The sequence below is a fragment of the Panthera pardus genome, unplaced genomic scaffold (assembly GCF_024362965.1).
Source record: "Panthera pardus isolate Hobbes unplaced genomic scaffold, ASM2436296v1 HiC_scaffold_2, whole genome shotgun sequence".
NCBI lineage: Eukaryota > Metazoa > Chordata > Mammalia > Carnivora > Felidae > Panthera > Panthera pardus.
This window is the reverse complement of record NW_026526765.1, coordinates 41,185,125-41,202,817: the sequence shown is the minus strand read 5'-3', so window position 1 is coordinate 41,202,817 and position 17,693 is coordinate 41,185,125. Positions and strand designations below refer to the sequence as shown.

The 17,693-nt window shown below is 41.2% G+C and overlaps 1 protein-coding gene across 7 annotated transcripts in view; it reads right to left on the bottom strand.

Moving 5' to 3' along the window:
• Nucleotides 1-2,017: 2,017 nt before the first annotated feature.
• The window catches only part of FBXO38 (F-box protein 38), a 56,001-nt gene continuing 40,325 nt past the window's right edge, over nt 2,018-17,693 (bottom strand). For 5 of the 7 annotated variants that reach the window (XM_053906992.1, XM_053906993.1, XM_053906994.1 and 2 more), the window contains 9 exons: nt 17,078-17,257; nt 14,839-15,573; nt 9,716-9,816; nt 9,406-9,508; nt 6,472-6,638; nt 4,969-5,114; nt 4,222-4,325; nt 3,580-3,693; nt 2,018-2,630 (listed from right to left, as the gene is read on the bottom strand). In XM_053906992.1, the coding sequence (XP_053762967.1) occupies nt 2,452-2,630; nt 3,580-3,693; nt 4,222-4,325; nt 4,969-5,114; nt 6,472-6,638; nt 9,406-9,508; nt 9,716-9,816; nt 14,839-15,573; nt 17,078-17,257 (1,829 nt within the window). In that variant the 3' untranslated portion in view covers nt 2,018-2,451. The remainder of the gene's footprint in view (nt 2,631-3,579; nt 3,694-4,221; nt 4,326-4,968; nt 5,115-6,471; nt 6,639-9,405; nt 9,509-9,715; nt 9,817-14,838; nt 15,574-17,077; nt 17,258-17,693) is intronic. The other 2 variants (XM_053906996.1, XM_053906998.1) reach the window with 2 other exon arrangements.

Sequence of the window (17,693 nt, the reverse complement as noted above, 5' to 3'; positions counted from 1 at the left end):
GGGGTTAGAATTTGCATCCACATCCTTGGATCCCCCGGTGAAGTCCCCGTAAGAGCTGTGTGCCAGCTGTGATTTACAGAGACCGTTAGGGCCTGCATCCGGCCGCACTGGAGGAGAGACACGATGGTCTCGGACACCAACATTAATGCAGTCATCCGTCCAAGAAACGTTTCTTAAAGCCTTTTAAAGCTGTGCCAAGACACTGCACCACAAGCTGGTGACAAGCAATTGAATGGATGGCGGGGCAGCTCAGTTGTCTATGGCAGGTGGGTGGCCCGGGGGCCAGATGCTCCGGTCTGTAAACTAAGAATGGCTTTTACTCTGTAAAGTGGTCGGCAGACAGAAGGTATCTCGTGACACGTGAAAATTGTGGGAAATTCAAATCCGTGTCCGCAAATAAAGTTTCACTGTAGCACAGCCATGCCCACTGGTTGACACAGGCTCTGTGGCTGCTTTCATGCTCCAACACCAGGGTAACTGCCATGTGGGGCCTCAGGTAATTACTATCTGGCCCTGTGCGAAAAGTGTGCCGACCCCTGCTCTAGGGCAATCGCTACCCAGCCATTCATTCCATAGACACTGACCAAATGTCACTATCGTCGTCTTCTCCCAAGACTGCTGCTTTTTTTATTTGTTCCAATCTGGGTATCTTGAGAAGGATTTTAGCGCTTCCCGCTGCACTTGCTCTAACAGCGGGCGAGGAGAGGAGCCGGTAAGAAACCACTAAGTTAGAAAGCAGCGGCCTCTAGCGGCTCATCTAAGCATTGTTTCCGTGATTTGGTGATTATGGTTACACCTGAAAAAACAGGGTAGCTGGGAGTCTAAGTGTTGGGGGTTTTGTAGTAGTTTGAAATATCTAGATTGTTTTGTAATTTGTTTCCTGCTTTTTGCTGGTCACACCTCTAACCTGCAGAGTACAACACTCTCTTTTAGTTAAAAGGGAGATTAGTGGAGTTAAATACAAGGTCATAAAAAGCTGACTCAATGGCGTACTGGACATTCGTCCCAGCGTTAACAGAATTTTGTCTTCAAAAAAGAACTCTGGCGAAAGACACTGATTACCATTCCCACTATTTTAGTGTGTGAATTTCTGGCGTCCCTACATATTTCTGTGGACATTAATGATAGATAGGGAGGCAGCCCAATGGGAATGACCCTTGAAGTGCCTTAACCGGGTCTCAACCATTAAGTGAGAAAATTTCCCTCTCCGCACTTCAATTAATCTCCTGTAAGTGAAAAGGTTGGCCTCGGCAGTCTCTAAGAGCCCTCACACCTCATACACACCCGAAGCACGTATGGCCACTCGGAGAGGGTGGGCAACACTTTTCCACAGAATTTCAGTTTAAACGTTTTGTTGAGGTCACTCAGCTAGCCAGTGGCAACACTGTCCCTCGAACGTAGGTATCGCTTTAAAGCTTTTCGTGCTCCTGACCCCTGGCCCTACACATAATATTGCATGTATCACCGCCAAATTAGGGTAATTTCTCCCCCTGCGAAAGGAGAAAGGCCATCTCATGGTGACCAGGTATTTGGGGGAAATTCTGCTCTTCTCACTGGTCTGTCACGTAAGAGTTCGAGTTGGACATCTTGCAGCCACTGAATTTTAGAAAAAAAGAGATGAGAAACTGGATTACACTGAAATCTTAGACACAAATCTACACGTTCCTTTTCTGTACAGTAGTTGCTACTCTTCTTTGAAAAGAGGGATTCAGATCCAAGGCCAGAAAAAAGTTTTTAATAAACTTTTATTTTTATATTCAAGATAAAGCATATACACAATTGAATGTGGAAATAAATAACTAGAAATGCTTTGGAAACTTCCATTTCCCCCCTCAAACTCAGTTTGTTTTTTTTTTTTAAACTCATGAATCTTTTTATTTCATTTTAAGAAATACGGCAACTATAATACTAAGGGGGAAAAAAAACACCATTTTGTACACAAACATAAAGTTGCCTCTGACTATTGGGTTTAGTTGGTTTTAATCATAACACAAAAAAAGCACACAAGACACAAAAAGACTCTTCAACAGATTTACTCAAACAGCTTTGCTCGAGAAGAAAAAGGCACAGATTTAAGGGGATGACAATGATTATCAAGAATATAGTAAATTGGGGGCTCAGCCAAAAAGTGACACTTTATGAACTAAGTCAGGAAAAATGAACGAAAATGAACGAAATGAACTCTTTCCAATTATCTGCCTTCATTAAAATGAATTCTTAAATTAAATTGTATAAACATATGATATAAAGTTGGTACTCAGGAACTGTCTTTGTATGTTTTCTTTATGTACAAATCTTTGTATACAACTTCAGTGTTCCTTGTACATTTCCTATATACCAAAATGTGCCAGGGCTTCCAAACTGCATGCCCTGAATCCCTGTGGCACTCGCCGGCAGCTGAGCGACCCCAGCGGCTTTCCGCCAGAATACCTGGAGAGTAGGAGGGACCAGTCAAATGTAGTCATCTTCAACCGGCTCCCCATTGACGTCACAATAGTGGATAAAAATTGCCACTACTCGCTGAAACACACCCTTCTTCATTTGACGCATCTCCGAGATTTCCTCTCCTATTGTTTCCATACAGATGTCTGCAGACAGCTGCCCTTTCCTTCGAGGAGCATAGATGGTGCCTTGGAAATTAGAAAGTAAAGGGGAAACACGTATGATTACCAGAATCATTTGGAAAGGCCCTGATTAAGCCGGTCCATGAGATATGCCTATATCCTGTAATGCGATGGGACGGAAATACGTTCAGCTCTTGAAATGGGTCCCCTTATTACAGACATGCCATGTCTGGTGCCCAAGACAGCATGCATGATTAAAGGCCCAAGCTGACAACGCACCAGACAGGTAAGTCATGTATACATGTACGTGTAGTTTTTCAAATCTATTTCTTCATCTCATATATATATATATTTTCTTCAATGTTTATTTGAAACACATTGAAGATGTGAGAGAGAGACACAGAGGGCGAGCAGGGGAGGGGCAGAGAGAGAGGGAGACACAGAATTCAAAGTAGGCTCCAGGCTCTGAGCTGTCAGCACAGAGCCCGATGCAGGGCTCAAACCCACAAGCCATGGGTTCATGACCTGAGCCGAAGTCGGACGCTTAACCGACTGAGCCACCCAGGCGCCCCTCCTCCTAAAATGGTTTTTAAAAACTTCCTACAAATGGGTACTCAAGAGTGCTAACACTCAGAGAAGAACTATACTCAAAAGATCCTTTCATATAATTAGCATAAATGGAACAATTTCAAAATAATATAGTTGACAAACTCTTAATAAAGAGCAAGAAAATTATAAACATTTAGGTAATAAAAATATCTAGCTAGAAAAATGTGTCTCAAGGACTCCTGCCCGCCAACCTTCATATATCCCTAGTAAATCAACTGATGACTGTACAAATTTAGAGCTGCTGTTTGCAGGGGGAGAAGCGAACGCTAACAAAAAGCAAATAAAAATAATTATACGGGAAGCAGTTACAGGCTACACTGCTTTTAACTCAAACGAAGTATGAAGCATCTAACACAGCAGGATACACTCAAACTGGAGAATACAAATCAAGGCAGGTCATAATTACTTTCTTCATCGTCTTCAAAGTCATATCTGGCGAAGCTGTTGGGTTCTGCTGCCCGCAATGATCTTAACCAAGGGAAGTCAGAGATCATGGAATACGGAGCTCCATCCACAACCCCTGAAAGAAGACGACACGTTAACAGCGCTGAGGCTGGGGCAGTAAGGACGGGGCCAAACACGGTAGTGTCCTGTAAGCACAATGTAAAATGTGCTTTCATTCACGATGAGCAAAAAAGGGCTGGACCAGGAAGGGTCCATTCTAATTCTAGCTCTGCTGCTATTCGGTCATGTGACCTTTGGTCACCCTCTGGTTCCAGGAAAAGCCTCCGTTTTTCCCTCTCTTTATATAAAATGAAGAAGTTGAGACAGGTGCCCTAAAGTCACTTCCAACTCTCAGACTATACAGCAAGTTTAATTTTCTTCTACCTTTTGTGTTTCCACACTGCTTCTGATTAGGTGGGGGATGGCAAAGACTCACACAGGGAGAGCAGGATTTATCTGGCCCCTGCTACCTGCAGACAGTCAAAACACCCATCACCTTGACAAACTGTAAGGCTCCCACTCCTCTCTTCCTTAAGACCTGTCTCTCCATCTAGTTAGTTAACCAGCTAGTTAATTTAGCTTCCAGCCATCTGTAAATGCTCACCTTCTAAAGTATAGATTTCTCTCCCCCACGGGTACTTGGGGTATTTCTTTAAATCATCCTCACTTCGCGTAGCTTCAGGGAAGAATTCGTACTTAATGAGCTCTCTGGAGGCAACAAAAAAAAAAAAAAATTAAAAATTACAAAACCGGAAATAATGTTGGGGTGTGGGGTTCTAGAAAGGACTGTCAAAATTGTATCAGGCCTAGATTCTAGGGAGCATCTCAAACAAAGTATTAAATAACTAACAGAAGCAGAAGACTAGAAGAGGATAACACATCTAGTCAGTTCAAAGTTACTTTCTTCACTACCCTCAAAATCCTATCGGGGAAAGAGAGAAAGCCACTCTAATCAAATGTCGTTTGTGTAAGGTGCTTAATAAAACATTTATATAACAAAGGCATAAAAAGTCTAATTTTCTGATGATACAAAATGTCACAGTTTTAAGATCTTTAATTTTATCTCTTTTCCATGCCCTAAGGCTAAAGGAATGAAGTCAAATGTGTACGTACAGTCTGTTCCTGCAATTTTTCTCTAAGTTCAGAAATAAAGTTACAAATACGCATGCATGCTTTTCACTTTAAGTCCCCATTTCCCTCAGGTTTTTTTACATGTTATATTTCATATGTTTCGGTGCCTGAAAAGCCCAGACAAGTATCATTTACAATAAAGAACAACTAGGTTGTGTTTCTGGGAACCCCTCCCATAGGCAATGACTGAAAAGGCCTCCAGGGACCACAGATTACTTACTGATTGATGTTTGCTATGGTATCCATCCAGCTGCGGATACGCACTTTGTTCCGGACATTGGGAGGGTTACTGAACTCGTGGATAATACAGATGTGATAGGGGTAGGGACCACTAAAGAGCTTCTGTTCCAATGTTAGTGTGTCCACCTGGGGAAGACATCACAGAGAGGGCTTTGGACAAAGGAAGTGAATGCCTTAGAAATCTAGCTCCTTAGAGCATGAACAATCTTTCTTCGGGACCTCAGTTTTAATATCTTGGGCAGATCTGAAAGTCAAATAGTCACATTCAGTCCTGAGCACAGCTGGCCATGTGGGGAGTGGGGCTCAGCAAAATTTTTCTACCTGGCAATCGCCCTGATTTCCATCTCATGGTCATATTAATATAAATGCCCACTAAAGCAAGGAATCCAGATGCAGGTAAGTGACCCCAGGAATCCACTTCGGAGTATGTCTTTTCACAGGTGTAGGTACTGGCTGTGTCAGAGCTGCGAATGTGTAGTGCTCTATACTCTATCCAAACTGGCCCACTGCCAATCCTAATGGCAGAACACATTTCCTTGCCCCCCTTGTGGCCTTTACTCACTTGCTTTCTTCTCATGGAGCGCCCTCTTCCCCATCTCTCTTCTGCAATCCCATCTTACCATCTTAGTGGCATACGTGTCTACCTCCTACCAGAAAGGCAAACTTCTCGAGAGAAGGATGATGCCCTGTGGATTTTTCAGCCCCCAAAAATTATAAACAAAGGATGTGTTTGTTGAAATGAGTCTTTTGGGGCCAGGCTCAAACAGTGACTACAACAATTATATACTATTTCCTTTAAACTTTATTTTGGCATCACACCAAGCAGAGTCTTACGTGTGTTTGCACTTTTTATCTCCCTCAGTGTTACTGAGAAGTAATTGACATACATCACTGTATAATGTAAGACATACAGCAGGACAGTCTGATTTACCTGTACTGTGAAATGTTAACATAATAGGTTCAACTAACATCCATCTTCTCATAGAGATACAATAAAAAGAAAAAATAAGGAGGATAGGAGCTATCAAAGGATTGCTTACTATATGCAACTGTTCTAACACTACGTACATTAATTTAACTATCACAGTAAGTGTAGGTTTTTAGTCTAATTGTATAGCTGAAAAGCTAAGGCAAAGCAGCTAAGTAATCCGCTCCCTGTCAGTGAATGAGACTGTGAATCAGGCGGTCTGAAACCAGAGTCTGTGTTCTAAACGGACAACTTTTAATAAGTATAAAAACTTCAACGACTGCCCTCATCCTGTCATTTGGTAAGAACCCACAAAAATCTAACAGAGAAACGTTAATGAGGAAGACTGGCAAGGTGGTCTAGTATGGCTAAAAGAACTGTGTAGAATCTAAAGAATCATGACCACGGGTTGAGCCAATGACTAAATCCCAAGTCCAAAAAGGTGGGAGACTTAAAAAAAAAAAAAAAAAAAAAAAATCACTGCAACATCCCTCAGAAAAGAGCAGAGCTCGTTACCTGCTGCATCGGGCGGAGGTATATGATGCGGTTTCTCTCAGGAGGCATCCGTAGGATCTGGTCTAGTACTTGATCCATATTCAGTTTCTTGCACTGTGCGTAGTCAAATCGATTTACGATTGGTGCATTTTCTACTTTTAAATGTTTCAGTACCCTGCACCTGGTAGCTACAAAATGGAAACGATAAGCTCCGTGAATAGGTCGTACAAAGTAATACAGCAGTCAGTGTACCGCCCACTTGAGAATGATCTTTGGAGGACCGGGCCGACTTATATTAGCAAAAGATGCCGCAGACATGAACATCTTTAACACAGGTTAAGTACTGTCATAAAGTACAACTAACAGTTATCAAAGTGATTTGAAAACGTGATTCTGCCCTGTTCAAAAGAAGGTGGTCACCCCCTCCCACTGAAGGAACTTTTTCCTAAGATTTTACTTTGAGGAGTCCACATTCCAGAGAATGACTTTGCTTAACCATACAAATTGTTTAGAAAAGATTTACTGAAAAGAATGAATGATGGTAACGGTTAAATTTTATGGGTAATGTTCAAATAAACCTAGAATAATTTGCATATATTATTTTACATTCACCCACAGGAAATGAGCCGAGTTGATTTCAATTCCTATCATAAGTATAAACAGAAAACCTTAAAAGACCCAAAACTATTTGGATACTTTGGTCTGAAGCTGTATAGTTCGATGTGGTAGCCACTAGCCACCTGTAGCTTTTTAAATTTCTATTAACTAAAATGCAGTAAGATTAACAATTTAGTTCATCAGGCATTAGCCACAGTTTGAATGTTCAATAGTCACATGTGGCCAGTGGTTACCATATCAAACAGTACAGACACAGAACATTTCCATCACTGCAGAGAGTTCTATTAAAAATGCTGGCCTGAGGGATGTCTGGGTGGCTCAGTCGGTTCAACGTCCGACTTTGGCTCAGGTCACGATCTCACAGTCTGTGAGTTCAAGCCCCACACCAGGCTCTGTGCTGACAGCTGAAAGCCTGGAGCCTGCTTAGGATTCTGTGTCTCCCTCTCTCTGTTCCTCCCCCACTCATGCTGTCTCTCTCCTCTCTCTCAAAAATAAACATTAAAAAAATATATTTAAAAAAATGCTGGCCTGAAAACACGATTAAATATTCTCCCCGTTTAACATATAAAGTGTAGGATTAAAACAAAAATAACTTATATAATAAATGCATTTAACTGCAACAGTATGCTCAACTTCAGAAAAATATCCCTTTCCTCTATTTTTAACCATAAAGTTCATTCTAATCCAATTTTTACTATGGATTTCAACTTAGTCCAATTCAAGAGACAATCAGATGCAAGAGATAAAACCGTAATCAAACTGATACGCTTGATTTCTTTAATAAGACACCTCATGATGTCCTTGACCCAAATGTCCCCACCTCCCTGTAACCAGCTTGAGGTCAGAGGGCTGAGCCAAGTCTCTGCCTTTCTGGCTTATTTTCTCCTTCTGTGACCTGGCAGGAAGAAGGGCAAGCAGGGCTGGGGACAGGAAAGGAGGAAAAGAGAGCGGACGAGATGGGATACAGGTTTCAACGTGCACCTTTAGAGAAGATATGGGGTGAATGAACCATCAGAGTCAGGCGCCAGCCAGATTCTCCAAGAGCTGAACAGAGAAACGAATGAGAGGTCAAAAAGCAGCAGAGTCCAAAGGCTGAGAGGAAGATTCTCAGACCTCAGAGCGGGGAGCACTGCCGGGGCTGCCCTGCTGTTATGACCCCTGAGCTTTTGATGTGCCCCTACTGTGTTTTACGAGGAAAGTCCAAGAGGAGATGGCTGTTCAGTAGACAGTCTAAAACTTCATCGGCTGGAATGGAGTAAAGTACCACTCTTAAGGGTGAACATAGGGTCTAGAGTTTTCTAGAATCCAGGAGAGAGGTAGTGTTTATTTCTTAGTTTTATCTCTTCTTTCTGGGATTCTCCTTGTTTATGACAAACTGGTAAGGATTACCTAGCTTTGTTTACTACCAGTAACATAAAAATGCAAAAAAAAAAAAAAAAAAAAAAAAAGGAAGCCTGTAATACTGCAATACTAATAGAATACAAATTAACATCTGGTAAGCTTTTAGAGGTCAGACCCTCTACTATGTGTACGTGTACATATACACACAGACACACACATGTGCACACACATCATTGCACTTAATCCTCACAATTATGTGTTTACAGGGTAAGCGTAATTATGCACACTTTACAGACTGAAAAAGATGAACACAGAGAATATAGAACTCGTCCAAGGCAACAAACATGTCATAGCTTCATAATTCTACACGGACAGATATCAAAACTATAATTTTGAGTGAAAATGGAAAAATGGACATACTATATATCTGAAATTATAAAAGCTCACACAAGTTAACACCCTGTTATTCGTTCAGAGGTGAATATGTACATAAGTAAAGATGGACTGGAAACACGCGGACTGAGAAGAAAAGTGGGGCCTGGACTAAAGATATTATGCCAGAAACTGAGGTGATGATCGACCACGTCGATCAAATCTAGAGCCATTAAGCACCTCAGGCCCAGTCACCAGTGTCCACAGAACATGAACACAAAAGCTGTCCAACGTCCTACAGCTTGGCAAATGGTAGGGACAGGACTCAAGCTGAGATCTACCGGACCCCGAAGCCCATACATGTTGTTAATCTACTCTGCTAGATGAAGTAACAATTACCATTTGGAGGAAAGCAGAGGAGAGGCTATTTTATAAGAAGAAGCCTCTGCACACGGTCCCTCACAAATACTATGGAGTAACTGAGAATGACAACAAGGACAGAATGAGAACCCGATGTAATGATTCCTTGGAAAAAATAAAGAAATGTTCTTGTAGTATTTATGAGTCCTTAATTCTTTAAACTCATTCTTGACGCTCTCGTATGACCCAGGCCTTAAGACATACCGTGGATGAACATCATCTTGGGACAGTCTTTTAGCACTAGATCTGTGATTCCACAGTTGGTCATGGTGACTCCAACAAGATTTTTGGATTTTAATACGAGGACCTACAAAGAGAGAAACTTTAAATGATGTATCTTTCTGCAGATGTTTTTTTAAAGCTTAAATGTTTTCACTGGCACAAGCTACAAAGCAGCTGTTACCAATTTCTTCTCTTTTAGGGCAAAAAAAATTATACGTATAAAGATGGAATCTGGAGTCATTATTCAGGACCTTGGCTAGACTGAAAGTTAAGCGAGGGTTTTTTTCTTCACCTGCACATGGTCATCCTCAATCACAGGGTCGCTGGTACTGGTGGACTTATCTGCTGTCCGTTTCCGCTTCATGGCATGCCGTGGCTTTGTTTTGGCAACCTCTAGAAAAGGCAAGAGGAAAATCCAAACTTTAGCTTTTAGCTTTCTTTCCTCCAAGAGAATGTGCTCAACTGCATATGTATGAACTCTGTCAATGTGACTCTCAAATCTAGGACTTGGTTCCCAATAGAATATAATCGGATTATATCCCAATAGAACATAACTGCTATTTCCAACTGACTATTCCAAAACAACATCACCCTCCAGGATCTCAGACTTCCTGACATCAAATAGGATATCCCTTTTCATGCCTCGGCAATCTAGTTAACATTCCCATCTTTAGTCACTCAACTCATCCTAAAATACTGTTGGTGAATTAAACTCCCCACTTTCCTGCTAAACACTTTAAATTACTAATTTAGTAAATTACTAACAGTAAATATGTTTCACGGGCTGACACCTGTTCTTAATTTTATCCCACTCCATGTCCTGGTCATCTGCCATTGCCAATGCATCTGAAGCCAAAAGTCATTCTAGCTCCTTCTGCCCAGAACACCTTTTCCTGACCTCACTTTCTGAAATTCGATCCATTCCTGAAAGGTCTAGCTTAAATACCACCTGCTCTAACAAATCACCTGGGTCCCCAAACCTTATAAATGGTTCTGTAATTCCCTGTACACTTATTTCTCAACTTAAACTGAAAGCTCCTTGAAGGCAACAAGACCGCTTTATTTCACCTTTGAGTCAATGTCAGCCACTAGCAGTGATCTAAAATGAACATTTATTGAATCAACGTTCACCGAAATGCATGACGGATACGTAAATGGAATAACAATAATGGCAAATATTTACTGAGCACTTACTGTGTGTCAGGCACTTTTCTAAGCGTTTTATTTGTATTAACTAATTTAATCCTTAAAACAGCCCTCTGAGAGAGATTATTCTCCCTGTTTTACACACGAGGAAATAGAGACATGGGACACCAGAAGAGCCTGCCACCGTGGAAGGGTGGAAGCAGGAGGCAATGCCAGGCCATCTAGTGCTCGTCACTATGCTACAAAACTTGTGGTCTCATTTATCTACCAGATCCTTCTTAGTAAGGCCCTGACTCATTTACTAGTGTTGTTGTAACACATGATAGTTTAATTACAAAAGCAAGTGTTATCTTGATTTTATCTTGATTTTATCTAAATGCAAGGTCTAAATTCATCTCTAAAACTTTAACAAGCACATATACATTCTAAGACAAGACACTAAAAAAAAAAAATCACCGTCCTCATTTTTGATAAGCATTCTGTAGCAGAGCATTTACTGCATGCAATTAGGTTGATCTTCATGAATTAAATCTCACCACACTGCTTTCATCCTACTTGGTACTTCTGTAACCTTAAACGTCAACGGTTAGCAAGAAAGACAGGGAAACAACGTGCAAATACTGCAAATTCCCAGAGGCTTGGGTTAGAGACGACTCTAGAGATCTAATCTAAGTGCTTTTCTTTTTACACACCAGAACCTTTCCTCCACCATCTGAAATCTTTGGGAAATCTTACTATGCAAACCCACTGGAAGCAGCTGCTCTTGGTGAAACCTAAAAGGGAGCCTCAGAGTTCTACCCATCAATCTTCCGCTAAAGACCCTGAACCCAAACAAAACCCTGGGGTTTCAGAAAAAAGATGAGGACTACTGATCTAATCCACCAAAGGCCTTCTTCCACAGTATTCTTGAAGGAACGTCACGTAAAATCTCATCATCTTTATTGACAAGATTTTGTCTGCTATGTGACGTGTCACGCAGCACGTGTCACATAGCAGACAAAATTCATAACCAATAATAGGAACTGGTTTGTCTCCCAGTACCCCAAAAATGAAAACAAAAAACAAAAAAAAGTCTGTTTCCATTCCTTCAGGACAATTTTGAAAGTAGAATCTTCTCTTAGCATTCTCTTTTCATGATCTGATTTTCAAACTTTTCACCTTCCTGGATTGCTCTCTTTCCTCTCCCCTTTAATTGATCAGAACATGGGGTTCAAGGTTAAATTTCCTGCTCTCCAGAGTGCCCAAATTGGCAGTTCATATTTTCTAAGAAAAGTTATAAAACTGAGTCACACTTTATATGTAGATAAGCATCAAAAACAAAGGCTTCCTTCCAATGGTAAAAGAAAAAAAGAATTTGTCATTTTTTTTTTTTCTTCTTCTCATGCTTCCCTCTTTGTTTAGGAACGATTCATAGTGATTTCATACATCCACCAGCATCAACATACCTCATATGTTGGTTCCTACCACTTATTAAGTTGACAATTATTCACTGAGCCCCAAACCATGTAACACACAATGCCAGAAATTGGGAATAAAATTGCAAACAAGAAGACACTCTCCCTGCCCTCATGGAGCTCAGTCTATTGGAAAGACAGACAGTAAAACACAGAATTATGACACAGTATAGTTAACATTGGCGTAGAAGATGCTACGGAAATACAGAAAACAAACCAATTCAGTCTTGGGATGTCAGGAAAAGAGGTTAGTATTTATGAGAACCATACCATATTAACCAACCTTAAATGCTATTCTTTGACAATCCAATTAGTTATTTTTGTGATATTTATTTTATAAAGTATACAGTGAGGATACAAAGAGCAACTTACAGTCATTTATTCCGAAAATAAGAATTCATGACATAACTATGTTAGCTTCTAACAGAGTTTTAACACTACATAAGAAAACCAAAGTAAAAGCTCAAACATTTTCTTTGATAAAGTGATATTAAAAAATCCATAACACTCGATCAAGTTTGTTCTTTTATTAGTCTGTATTTTTCTCCTTAAAACTCTGAAGAGCAGAATGGCCAACAGATATCAAAAACATGCTGGATCAAAAACAGCAAGTTGAAAGCCACTCAAATAACTTGTTCTTTCCAAATGAGATCCAGATAATACTAAAATTAGCACTTTGACATTTCTCCAGAAAAGCTGTTACTGAACGTAAATGGACATTTGTACTGTTTAAAAAATATGAGGAAACCATATATCTACTGTACGATCAGCTACACACACATTAGAAGCTTTCTCAAATTGAAAAAAAATCACACAAGAAAACAGATGTAATTTACCTAAAAAAGTAAAAATGAGATTTTTTTTTTTTATTTCTAGAGAATTATTTCAGCTAAGACAAGTTCCAGTCCTGAAACAAGTCCGAAGGAAATGGTAAAGAGGGTAACAGAACATACATGATTTACATTAAAAATAAAAACAAAACAAAACCCCTCAAAACAGCAGCAACTGAAAAGTTTACTGAGGGACAAAAGACAAAATGGGAGACAGAACAGTCCCTAAGTGGGAAGACTCCATGCTGTAAAAATGACAATTATCTTTTCAGTAGATCGATGTAATGGAATTCTAAACAAAAACCAAGATTTGCTTGTGGAGCCTGACAAAATCATTATAAAATACAACCATAAAAATGAATGAGACATGCATGACTAGCCAAAGAAATTTTGAAGAAGAATGAAAGAGGACAGAACACGGGAACAGAACAGAATGGCCAGAGATAAACCTAAGTATATGTAAAGTACATGATAAAAAAGCATCTCAAAAGAATGAGAATGGAGGTCAATGAATAGTACTGAAATAAAAATAACTTAATGACAATTTGGAATAAAAAAATAAAGCTCACTGCCTGCAGGTTAAAATAAAGAGCTAAAATAAACAAATGAAAAACAAATCAGATGTAAACAATGACTGGAGGCATATTCAAGGAAGGTCTTCCACAGCAGAAAAATAAAGAAATCAGAAAGGGGAAACTTGTAGATGTGACTTTACAACCATGAAAAACCATGCAACAAAAGGCATCGTCATGGGGAGTTTCCGTTTAATGGGCACACAGTTTCCACTTGGGAGGATGAAAACGTTCAGATACATGGTGGTGATGGTTGCAAAACAATGTGAATGTATTTAACGCCAAAGAAACGTATACTTCAAAATGGTTAAAATGGTGAATTTTACGTTATGCATTAAAAAAAAAAAAAAAAAAACTGATATAATAAAACACTTAAAATTCCAGCTTGGGGAAGTATTTTCGTCGTACGCCAGAACTAGTGTCTGTAAACCGTAGTGAAATGTTGAAGTAGAACTTATATTTAATGATGAGTTTATGCTACTATGATGATTAGCACATAGTGAAGGAAGATCTCATATTTATCTTATGAAAGCTTTTTTTTTTTTTTTTTTAGTTTAGCTCCACATGATTTGATAAGCTCAGTTCTATTTGGTAAACAAAAACACCCTAACTACATTCTGGAGCAGATTTTAAGATTTTAAAAGTGAGGGAGACCTGGAAAAAATTAAAATATATTATTATTCATTGATAGCTATTCATGACTTAATAAAAGCAGGAGAGATTACTTAAAAATAAGGTCAGAAATAAAAACTATGGTTGAGAAATGTGCTTACCCCACCCAACCCAATGCCTTGACATATACATCATAAATATTAATGAAATTACACACATACACACATATATATATGTTTTCAGTGTATTTTCACCAAAAAGAATTCTCAGCTACATTACCCACTTACCTGCTCATCTCTCAGCAAACCTACCTGGAAGCAAAACTAGATTTCAGGAAAAACTTACTAAGTACTGCAGAGGCAGACAGAGGGGCAAACCCCTATGTTACGTTCCCCAGCCTCGGCAACTTGAGGTCCTCACCCTTTGGCTAAGGTTTAAAGCTTCACTGAGGGTTACGACTCCCCTCAGTGTGGGATGGGAGCAGAGTTACACGGGACTTAGACATCAGCATCGGTACTGTATTTAGGGTCAATATACACACAATTATATCTCTCTTAGCGGCTTGACTATTTGAGTTTTCCTGGGGTGGATGTTTTACAAGCTCTTTTACACACCTCCCTCCGCCCCCGCCCCCACCCCCCACCACTGAAAATTAGATCAAACTCTGCATGATTGATCACAGATCCCCCAACACACAATTCAATCCGCCAAAGCGGCTTTAGGCAAGAAAACGTATAGAATGAGCTCATGCCCTTGTCAAGGCCTAACCTGCAGTCGCTAATCCTGGCAGCATTGTCATACCTGACTCAGATACCAGCGGTACATGGGAGAGTCTGCTCCTCGCCCTTGTTAGGGGCCTCCGAGGGTAGTCTTCATTAGACTGCACGTCACAGCTCTCAGGCTGGGAGCTCCCCCTCCTGTCCTCACCTGTAGCCCCAGAGCCACTCCCATTAGTCCTCTCATCATGTGCTGGGCCTGAAGACCCCCCTTGTGGCAGAGTCCTAAAGGAAAAGGCGGATCTCGTACCATCCGGGCCATTCACAACACAGGCTCGGCTGGTTGAAGGACGTTCCTCATCAGAACACCTGCTAGTTCTCCTTTGGGGTTCCTGGGGCCTGTGACAGCAGCATCTGGGGCAGACAGAACTCTCTGCATCTCCCTCCTCCATGGCCTCAGAGTCCTCTGACCCACCGGGGGAGCAGACACACTGCCTGGACACATCCACTTCGGAAGGGCTAGGCTCGGAAGAGCCGCCGCTGTTCACCGTCCTTACAAAGTCGGGGCTTTGAGAAGCAGTGCTGTGTGAGCTGGAGGCTCCCGCTGTGCTGGCGGTGGCGCTGCTGCAGCTGGGATACACATCCTTGTTTTTTTTCTTTTCAGGAATATCCCTAGCTGCTTTCATATCGGCTTTGATCTGCTCACTGGTGACCTGACAGCCTTTCTCACAGCTGCTTTCCTCGAGGGGACACTGCTTCGACTGGCCCATCTGATGGGAGCTGTACCTCTTTCGAAGTGGAGTCTTGCCTTTTCCACTTACTGCTTACAGAAAAAGAAGAACGGCCCGAGGAAAAGAAAAGATTTCAGTACAAATTCTGGACAAAAGGCAAGAGTAAATCTGGAACAGGAAACAACGTACACTAGTTTTCCTAGAGCATAATGGTGACATCACTCAGCTGCTCAAAAAACTCCCTGTGGTCTCTACTGCCTACCTGGTTTATTCTCCTCAGTTCAGCCTCCAAGGCCCATCATGATCTAATGCCAAACTACCCTTCTGGTTTCATCCCCCCTGTATACACTCTACACGCTATAGCCCAAACCTGTCTCTCAACCTACCCTGCCTTGCTACCTCAGGGCCTTTGTTCTCACCAATTCTTCAGCCTTCACCTCTGTCCAATCTCTTCTGCACCCCCACCCAAAGCCCCTGTAGTATATGCCCTGTGATATTACTGTTTAGATTTCTGACCCAACTCTTCGACCAGACTAGAGGTTCCCTAGAGAGAGAGGGGTCATGACGTCTTCATCTCTGCATCCCTCACTGCACTTAACATAGTACCTGGGGCACAGTAAGGCTCAAGGAGTACATAAAAGAATACTTCAATAAGATTTTGTCTGGCTGACAGATCTAGTTCCTAAATTCAGAAACTGAACTTTCTAGGAAACATTAGTCAGCTGGTTACATTCCTTTTCCTAAATTTGAGTTTCTGTAAAAGCCCCTTTCAACCACAGTGTGAAGATACCCGAATTTCTGTAAAGGAACAAAATGAGAATTGAGTAATCAGTCATTGGTTAGTAAACGATTCCAAGTCTAAAGAACCGAGCTTTCCACACAGAAGTGTGTATATATTCCCGGTTCCGTGTTAAATGTATACTGAGCACTCAAACACATTAAGGTGTAGGGTACCCAAGGGAAATTAGTGGACAATTTGTAAAAACCTCATCCTTTCTCATAGTGGTAAGCATGTGGTTCTGAGAAACAGAAGGGAAGGAGAGACAAGGAAGAAGAGTGAACTGAAGGTTAAGACAATTATAGTTTCTTGGTGAGGAAAAAGGGTAGAAGGCTGTTGACTAAGATACAAAGGGAGGCAGGGATTGTAAGAACACACTTCAGGACTCCCTCAAGCACCAAGCTAGCCACCAACATTCACTAAGCACACCTGGACAGACTGTCAACTGGGGAGTGGTTGTCTCCTCACTGCTCTGGATGCCTCGGGGGTCATCCCCCATGTGAGGCCCAGGCCTCTCACTAATCCCTGGTACCCTGGTGCCACAAAGCCTCTACTGTGGAAGTAATCCTCACGTCTTTTCTTCCCTGAGCCTTGATTCCAGAATATTTTTGTTGTGCTACACCTGCCCTCGAGAGCACCACCCAGATTCCCCTCCCCCTTGGGCTACTGCCCTTCTCGCCTCCTGTCACATTCCGTAAGGATACGTTAACTGCACCACAAGTTGTGGTAAGGACACATTATACAAAGGTCAAGTGTGTCTGTCAATTCTCATGATGACTCCCACTAACAGGTCCCGGCAAGACAACATCTCTCACCTGACAATTCCCTGGACTGCACGGACTCTCCAGATTTTTCTTCACGCTCAGAGTAACGCCGAGCACCATTCTTAGGAATCCAGACTTCTTGAAGTTCTAGACTGTCTTCCTCATCATCACTCTCTGAATCATGAACAGTAATTGGGGTTGGTTTTACGACACGCTGAAGACCACTGGGTCCTAAAACAAAAAAGCACAGGCCGAACAGTTACTTTTTGCCAAGAAGAAAGGCTGTCACTTTAAGTACTGTTTCCAGGGATCTGGACTCATGGAGATGCTATGGCTCTAAGTAGCCTCTCTTACCACTCACATTAACGGAATATACGCTTGGATAAGATACTGGGAAGCACTTTAAAATTTAAAGCATTATGAAAACCTTGAGTATAATTAATACGCCAACCAACAGTATGCAATTCTAAAGGCAGATCAAGACAGAAGATCATACAGCAGCCCCCTTCAGGACCTTCACTATTTGAAAAAGTCACATAAGTCATCCTAAAAATAATCCTATTGAAAAAATAGGCTATTCTCCCAATTTTGCAAATGTATGAATGAAGACAAAGGAAATGAGGCCGAACCTCAGACACCTACAGGACTGGTGAGAAGTCTCTGCCTT